Source organism: Populus euphratica, unplaced genomic scaffold (genome assembly GCF_000495115.2).
Source record: "Populus euphratica unplaced genomic scaffold, PopEup_1.0 scaffold3413.1, whole genome shotgun sequence".
Lineage (NCBI taxonomy): Eukaryota > Viridiplantae > Streptophyta > Magnoliopsida > Malpighiales > Salicaceae > Populus > Populus euphratica.
The window spans coordinates 1-8,781 of NW_011503240.1; the positions used below are offsets into that span (position 1 = coordinate 1).

The 8,781-nt window shown below is 37.6% G+C and overlaps 1 protein-coding gene across 1 annotated transcript; it reads left to right on the forward strand.

Moving 5' to 3' along the window:
* The first annotated feature begins 160 nt into the window (after nt 1-160).
* LOC105119730 (ABC transporter B family member 21-like) lies at nt 161-6,397 on the forward strand. The gene is made up of 13 exons (XM_011017902.1): nt 161-273; nt 597-1,000; nt 1,153-1,207; nt 1,311-1,486; nt 1,584-1,805; nt 1,884-2,122; nt 2,206-2,731; nt 2,854-3,127; nt 3,572-4,452; nt 4,657-4,923; nt 5,026-5,289; nt 5,388-5,681; nt 5,909-6,397. The coding sequence occupies exons 2-13, from the start codon at nt 671-673 to the stop codon at nt 6,263-6,265; spliced, it is 3,885 nt and encodes a 1,294-aa protein (XP_011016204.1). The 5' UTR covers nt 161-273; nt 597-670; the 3' UTR covers nt 6,266-6,397.
* The last annotated feature ends 2,384 nt before the right edge of the window (nt 6,398-8,781 follow it).

The following is an 8,781-nucleotide window of genomic DNA, read 5'->3' on the forward strand; positions in this document are numbered from 1 at the left end:
GCATTTGGTGTCCATGAATAAACAACATTAAAGATGTGGACTCGTTGACGAGGTAACTGGAATTAAGACAATTCAAACGATGCGTGCGCTTGAAGCTAAAGGAAGCAGGACGGCTCCCCATTATATAAGCCCTTGAATTAATAAAAGGGAACCCAAATCCAACAGCTCATAGCAGCCACAGAACCAGCAGGACATCATACTACTTCATATCTCTGTCTGTGGACTTGTTTCTTATTTCAAGTTCAACTACTCCCATATTCCGTTTCTTCTTCTGTAAGTAAATTCCCTCCCTCCTTCGCTCTTTGTGCGCGTTTTTTCATTAATTAAAATGGGCTGGAATCTTGTTTTCTGTTTAACATATATTTATCCCGTCTCTCCTTCATCTTACTTGAAGACTACTTCGATTTATCACTTCAAGATCAAACTAATAGGTGGTCAATCTAGGTGCCATTTTTTTTTTCTTGAACAGCTCGGTAACTAAAAACGAATGTCTCCCATTTTCTGATCCTTTATTATTATTATTAATCTTTGGTTGTATTCAAATGACCTCCATTAACAGGCCTCCATTAAAAGTTGCTGATTTTTTTGTGCTCTAGTGCGGTCGCAATACAAGTCTCTGCATATTCTGAGAGCAAATGGAGGATTAGATTAATATCTTGAGGTTCGAGCGATGGCTGGCGAGAACGGCAGAAGTGGTGATAAGAGTGTGGATGAGGCGAGCACATCAAAAAGCCTGGAGGTGGAGGAGAAGAGTTCTGGTGGAAGGGGGGACCAACAAGAGCCAGTGAAGAGTAAAGGAGATGAGGAAACTAAAACCGTTCCCTTTCCCAAGCTCTTTTCATTTGCGGATTCTACAGATATTTTGTTGATGATCCTTGGGACGATTGGTGCTGTTGGAAATGGAGCATCCTTTCCGATTATGTCAATACTGTTTGGTGATCTGGTTAATTCTTTTGGAAAAAACCAGAATAACAAAGATGTTGTGGATTCAGTTACTAAGGTAAACATAATCAACATGTATTCCTGTTTCAATCGAAACAAATGCTTTCAAGGATAAGTAACGTTATGCACCTTTCTTTCTGCTCTGGAAGATGTACAATTCAATTTTTGGAACTCAGTTTCTGATATAGATATGCTACGAACTATTCTTAGGTGGCTCTCAATTTTGTCTACTTGGGAATTGGTTCTGCTGTAGCATCATTTCTTCGTAAGTACTTTATTAACTCAACAATGCTACCTTACAGATACAAAGGACTTGTTTAACGCATCAAGCATTGTGGATTTATAAACTTGTTCTTGTTGTTTGTCAGAGGTGGCTTGCTGGATGGTCACGGGAGAGAGACAAGCTGCTCGGATAAGGGGTACATATTTGAAAACCATACTGAAGCAAGACGTTGCCTTTTTTGACAAGGAAACAAACACTGGAGAGGTTGTTGGTAGAATGTCTGGTGACACTGTTCTTATACAAGATGCTATGGGTGAAAAGGTACAACTCTGTTCTTATCAGATGGAAAAAGCACTCTGAATTTTATCCATATTGCCTATATTTTTTTCTGGCTAAATACCCCGTAATGTTCGTGCAGGTTGGGAAATTTATACAGCTGGTATCAACATTCATTGGAGGCTTCATCGTTGCATTTGTTAAAGGGTGGCTACTTACTCTTGTCATGCTATCCTCCATTCCCCTGCTTGTGATTGCTGGGGCAGGACTGGCCATCATAATAGCTAGGATGGCATCTCGTGGACAAACTGCTTACGCTAAAGCAGCGATTGTAGTAGAACAGGCTATTGGTTCAATTAGAACAGTACGTTTACATATAAAGAACAAGATATGCCTGCATAAAATTTCATTATATAATGTTAATTGTTTAAGTTGTATCCAGGTTGCATCATTTACCGGGGAGAAGCAAGCCATAAGTAATTACAAGAAGTTTCTTGCTACTGCGTATAACTCTGGTGTTCAAGAAGGTTTTACTGCTGGATTAGGTCTTGGCATCGTTATGCTATTTATTTTCTGCAGCTATGCTTTGGCAATATGGTTTGGTGGAAAGATGATTTTGGAAAAAGGATACACTGGGGGTGATGTGCTTAATGTGATTGTTGCTGTTTTAACCGGCTCTATGTGAGTTCCATTATGAAGCAATATCCACTTTAAAAAATTCTTTGTTTGTTTAATTTTATGGTTTAATCATATGAATGGTTCAGGTCCCTAGGGCAAGCATCTCCCTGCATGACAGCGTTTGCAGCTGGTCAAGCTGCAGCTTACAAGATGTTTGAGACTATAAATAGAAAGCCAGAGATAGATTCTTCGGATACAAGGGGAAAGATATTGGATGACATCAGTGGAGATGTAGAGTTGAGGGATGTGTATTTCACTTATCCAGCCAGACCAGATGAGCAGATATTTTCTGGATTCTCTCTTTTCATCCCTAGCGGAACAACTACCGCATTGGTTGGACAAAGTGGAAGCGGAAAGTCAACGGTGATCAGTCTGATAGAGAGATTTTATGATCCACAAGCTGGTGAAGTTCTCATAGATGGCACTAACCTCAAAGAGTTTCAGCTCAAGTGGATTCGGGAGAAAATTGGTCTTGTCAGCCAAGAACCCGTGTTGTTTGCATCCAGCATCAAGGATAACATTGCATATGGAAAAGATGGTGCAACTACTGACGAGATAAGAGCTGCAACTGAACTTGCCAATGCTGCTAAATTCATCGATAAACTACCTCAGGTTTTAAACTGGTTCCCTCTCCACAAATTTCTGGTGGTGTCATTTTTTTATGTTTTGGAGAGGAGGAGGTTCAGATCGCCTCAGTTTTTTTTATCTAATTTGGTTTCTACTATTGTATCCAGGGAATAGACACCATGGTTGGTGAACATGGAACTCAGCTGTCTGGGGGACAGAAGCAGAGAATTGCCATAGCAAGAGCCATTCTGAAAGATCCACGGATTTTACTTTTGGATGAAGCTACAAGCGCACTTGATGCAGAATCAGAAAGGATAGTACAGGAGGCATTGGACCGGATTATGGTCAATCGAACAACTGTAATTGTTGCCCACCGTTTGAGCACTGTGAGAAATGCTGATATGATTGCAGTTATTTACCGTGGGAAGATGGTTGAGAAAGGTATATAATTAAGCATGCATGATTATCATATGAAGAAACATCAAAATATCTCGCGATCCTGCGGAGAAATTCCTTTGCTGTAAACTTTCTGGTCTCTGCACTGCCACATATTCTCTATAGATCCAGGATCCAAAATATTTGATATTTTCAGTCATGTTAAGGATTTTTATACACATCATACGTTTTATTTAATATTTTATGAAACCTCCCCACTTATTTTCCTAGTTTCACATAGGCACGTAGCAGATATATATTCTATGCTGCACCATCATGATTCACGCACTCATTTTCTGCAGCCAAATCATTTCTGCAATCTACAATCTTAGTTAGGGTAATTTTCTGATTAATTCCAGAACTTGTTTAAGTCTTCTGGATAAGAGGGATTAAGGGAACTTTCTGGATTTTCATACATTATGTGAAATATCCTTTTCATTGATTGATCAGGTTCACATTCGGAACTCCTCAAGGATCCTGAAGGAGCTTATTCTCAGCTTATACGCTTACAAGAAGTTAACAAAGAGTCCAAACAAGAAACAGAAGACCCCAAGAAGTCAGCTCTTTCTGCAGAGTCCTTAAGACAGTCAAGTCAAAGAATCTCACTGAAACGGTCCATAAGTCGGGGATCATCTGGTGTAGGACATAGCAGTCGCAACTCGTTGTCAGTGTCATTTGGTTTGCCTACTGGATTAAATGTCCCTGATAATCCCACATCGGAATTAGAAGTTTCTACACAGACACAACAAGCTCCAGATGTCCCGATCAGCCGCCTTGCGTATCTCAACAAGCCAGAGGTTCCAGTGCTGATTGCTGGATCTATAGCTGCAATTCTCAATGGGGTCATATTTCCGATTTACGGTCTGCTACTTTCCAGCGTAATTAAAACATTTTTTGAACCACCTGATGAATTGAGAAAGGATTCCAAGTTCTGGGCACTTATGTTTATGACGCTTGGCCTGGCATCATTTGTGGTGTATCCAACACAGACATACTTATTTTCGGTGGCCGGTTGCAAATTAATCCAAAGGATCCGATCTATGTGTTTTGAGAAGGTGGTTCACATGGAGGTCGGTTGGTTCGACGACCCTGAGCACTCAAGCGGAGCCATTGGTGCTAGGCTGTCAGCGGATGCAGCAACAGTGCGTGCTCTGGTCGGAGATTCTCTTTCCCAGTTGGTTCAGAACATCGCATCAGCTGTTGCGGGTTTGGTCATTGCCTTTACTGCATGTTGGCAATTGGCATTCGTAATACTTGTACTCCTTCCTTTAATAGGACTCAATGGATTTGTACAAATAAAGTTCATGAAAGGATTCAGTGCGGATGCAAAGGTATGCTCTTTGATTCCTGACCTAGTATTTTATTACAGCAGCGAGCAAAAAAATACTAGTTTTGACATGTAAAAGAAGTTTAACTCATGTTCCATGGAGCCTTTCTCAGAAATCACCATTTGCTGCCTTTTCTATTTTAAATTAATAATCAAATGTGCCCAAAAAAAAAATAACAATCACATTCGCTGCTCTCAATGGTTGTAGAAAATGTACGAGGAAGCAAGTCAAGTTGCAAATGACGCTGTTGGCAGCATAAGAACTGTTGCCTCTTTCTGTGCTGAAGAGAAGGTGATGCAATTATACAGAAGGAAATGTGAAGGCCCTATGAGGACTGGAATAAGGCAAGGGATGATCAGTGGAACAGGATTTGGAGTTTCTTTCTTTTTACTGTTTTCTGTCTACGCAACCACTTTCTATGTAGGAGCTCAACTTGTCCGGCACGGGAAAACAACTTTCACGGAAGTTTTTCGAGTGGGTATATCTTCCTTGTGTATAAATTTTTCGATTTTTCGATGAGATCTTTATAGACATTAGAGTTTTCTTAATAACACTAAATTATGTGTCTACTCGTAGGTTTTCTTTGCTTTAACCATGGCAGCAATTGGAATTTCTCAATCAAGCTCCTTTGCTCCTGATTCCTCAAAAGCCAAGGGAGCAGCTGCTTCCATATTTGCTATTATAGACCGAAAGTCGAAGATTGATCCAAGTGATGAGTCGGGAAGGACATTAGACAACGTGAAAGGAGAAATTGAACTTCGTCATATAAGCTTCAAGTATCCAAGCAGGCCGGACATTGAAATTTTCCGAGACCTGAGCTTGGCTATTCATTCTGGCAAGGTCAATTATTCATGCTTCAATTCAAATCCTTTGTTGTTTTAAGAATAATGGAATTCTGAAAGGAGGAAACTCATATCATTTAAAATGCCTTCTTGTAGACTGTTGCCCTGGTTGGAGAAAGTGGAAGTGGGAAATCAACGGTGATCTCATTATTGCAAAGATTTTATGATCCCGATTCAGGGCATATAACTCTTGATGGAATTGACATTCAGAGTCTCCAACTTAAGTGGTTGAGGCAGCAGATGGGGCTTGTGAGCCAAGAACCTGTTCTCTTTAATGAAACAATCCGTGCCAACATTGCATATGGAAAGGAAGGGAATGCAACGGAAGTAGAAATACTAGCTGCATCGGAGCTGGCCAATGCACACAAGTTCATTAGTGGTTTACAACAGGTTAGAATTAACATTGTATCAGTAATTGTTTCCATTGATATCATCTTCTGCAAGTACAAGTAGTAACTTGATTTGCTCAAGCAATCAGTTGTGATATAACTTCCAGTTGGCCTTTGACTGATAAGAATCAAAGATAATTCACGCGCTATCTTTAGGTTGTTATCAGATTGAATATTTTGCTAAGATGCTTGTGTACTTTTGTTGACTTACGACCATGCAAAATGCAGGGGTACGATACTGTTGTTGGGGAGAGAGGAACCCAGTTGTCAGGGGGGCAGAAACAAAGGGTGGCTATTGCTCGCGCTATGGTCAAAAGTCCCAAAATACTTCTATTGGATGAGGCTACCAGTGCGCTAGATGCTGAATCTGAAAGAGTGGTTCAAGATGCACTGGACAGAGTAATGGTGAGTAGGACTACAGTGGTTGTCGCCCATCGGTTATCTACAATCAAGAACGCAGATGTTATTGCCGTGGTGAAAAATGGAGTTATTGTAGAGAAAGGAAAGCATGAGGCTTTGATCCATATCAAAGATGGCTTTTATGCCTCCTTAGTAGCTCTTCACATGAGTGCCTCAACTTCTTGATTCACCCCTGCAATTTTTCTAGCACCCATTATTTATGAAGGGCTGTCATCTTCTTGTTTCAAACGCTGGCGAAATTTTGTAAACATCAAGTTTTCTTGTTTCTTTAACGGAATAACACAGCAATTTCTGGTATACTACCGTGAACAACAGAAAAGGTTCCGCTGTGGTAGTAATTGATTATCAATCAACACAGATAATTAGCTTCTTTTGAGAATTAGAAATTAAGGAGAAGGTAACATTAGAGGCAATGACTAAAGTTTTCATGAAATCCTCAGATTCATGCGAAGCTGGATAGGAATCTGTTGTGGAGATCAAAGTAATGGATGACAGGTTATGACCCATGTCCTATGGTTTAGTCTCGTCACCGTTTGATGATACCTTGACACTGTAGGCATGCTAGATTCAAGGTTGGCCCTCCAATAATCAAATCGCAGGCCTAATTAAATTAATTAAATTCATTCCCTCTGCACGAGCATGTAAATTAATTACTGTATAAAACAATCGTAGATACACTCAGGTAGATCAGTTGCCCATTAACTTGCAAGTAATCGATGTTGAATCTAAGATGACTTGATGTTCAGTAGAAAGTGACTGCCATATTAATTTTAACAAAACTTGCACTAGAAGAACAAGAAAGGCTCACTGCATAGGAGTGGTGGGGATTATTAAAAGCTGAAACAGGGTGAGCAACCACCAAAACTAAATCTGAAATAATGACTTTCGATCCAGTTGTTCGGTAACTTTCTGCTGATTCTTCTTTTAATAAGGTTTTTGACCATCTTGTTTTTTATCTTTTCATTTCGCTTTTTTTTTTTTTGTTAATTAGTACCGTGCATGCTATTTTGTCTTTGAAGAATTTGGACTGCGGGAATTTATTTCTCCTAGAGGTGTATTATATTTGTTTCAGTGAAAATTTAGAAGGCCTGCAATTTGAAGTTGCAGATTTATTATTCTTTTGTAAACATCGTATCTTAACTTTAGTTAGTTAAGAAAGTCATCAGTCTGTATGAATTTATTATTTCATTACATGAAGTCTTATGCTCATTATATTTTAATTTTTTAATGAGTTTTACCTTATAATATTCTTATTATAGCTTATTTTAGAAACCTTCCTCTAATAACCTAAAGCCATACTTATATATTTTTCATTGTTGTATTATTTTGTGTGTGTATATTGAACGTTATCTACTCACTAAGTTGTTGAACTCACTATCTTATTATTTATCTTTTCAAGCTTATAGCTTGTTAGCGAGTTATTTTGTTGGACCTTCAGGACCTGCTCTTTTGATTGTTATGTGTACCTTCTTTTTATGTCCAGTTAGTGCTCCAAAATTATAAATTTATATGAACTTTTGTATTAAGACAATCAAATTATATTATCAAGTTTATTTTGTTATTAATGCTGCGTAAGTTTTTTAAAGAGTAAGTTTGCATGCAAATTTGAGTTTGTATAAATATAGAACTTTAAAGAAGAATCTTGTCCATGTATCGGTCATATATTTAGAATTCAGGTCCTGACATCCAAGGACGGAGCCTTGTAGAAGGCTTAGGTGGGCTGTAGCCCAGGTAAAAAAATTAATGCCGATCTATTACGTCAATAGTTCCTAAATAAATAGGAAAGTAATCCATACTTTTTGTCCCATGTGGAATGTCAAAAGAAGCCAGCAAAAAGGCTACCAATGTAAGTGCGCAGAGTTAATCACAGGGAAATCTCCCAGTTTTTTCTAACCTCCGACCCATTATACTTTGATGGCTTGCTTGCTTGTTTTGTTTAGCTTGTTTCCTTCGAGGTGTCGCTCTTTCAACCCTGTTATAAAAAAATATAATAACCCACTTTTTCTTTGATTTTTTCACGGAAAAACCTAACAAAAATAATTAATTGATTGTTTTCTTTAGTCTTTTGCATAAAACCTAAACAAAAATAATGTGTGAGAATTAAATTTACATGCTTTTCAACTAACATACTAACATGGAGTTTTAGCTTTTTATTTCTCAATAGCATACCGAAAAGCTATAAAAATATAAAATTATCAGGTAAAAATTTAGAAGTTTTAACTTTCATTTTGAATTCAATATTTTGCATTTACTGCAATAAATTATACCCTAAAAATCTAATAATTTAAATACATTAATTTTTTTTAATATTTTAATGGGTCTCAATTTATAGGTTATGATTCACTGAAACCTTATTAAGTGTATTGTTTTAATATGTATATAAAATAGAAGGAATTGTGACCAGATTGTTTAATAGTAATTTCTCTTTTGTGTTTTTTTTTTAATGAACCATTAATCTAGACCATAGTTTTTTAATTTTTTAAAACTATTTCAAGCCAAGCTAACATTAATTTGAGTTGAACTTGAACAAGCTAAGGTTATACACAACAACCATAATTGAAGTTACGAGGATATAACAAAAAATAAACACATGAAAAAAATGACATGAAGGTTGTGAGGTTCAAATTTAGACTCATGAAAAAACATGAAATAAACATATGAAAAAATAATTTACTAGTTAT

Coding starts and splice junctions, on each gene's coding strand:
- LOC105119730 (XM_011017902.1), top strand. CDS start 671: ATGGCTGGCGAGAACGGCAGAAGTGGTGATAAGAGTGTGGATGAGGCG. Junction 1,001..1,152: donor TTGTGGATTCAGTTACTAAG/GTAAACATAATC, acceptor AACTATTCTTAG/GTGGCTCTCAATTTTGTCTA. Junction 5,290..5,387: donor TGGCTATTCATTCTGGCAAG/GTCAATTATTCA, acceptor GCCTTCTTGTAG/ACTGTTGCCCTGGTTGGAGA.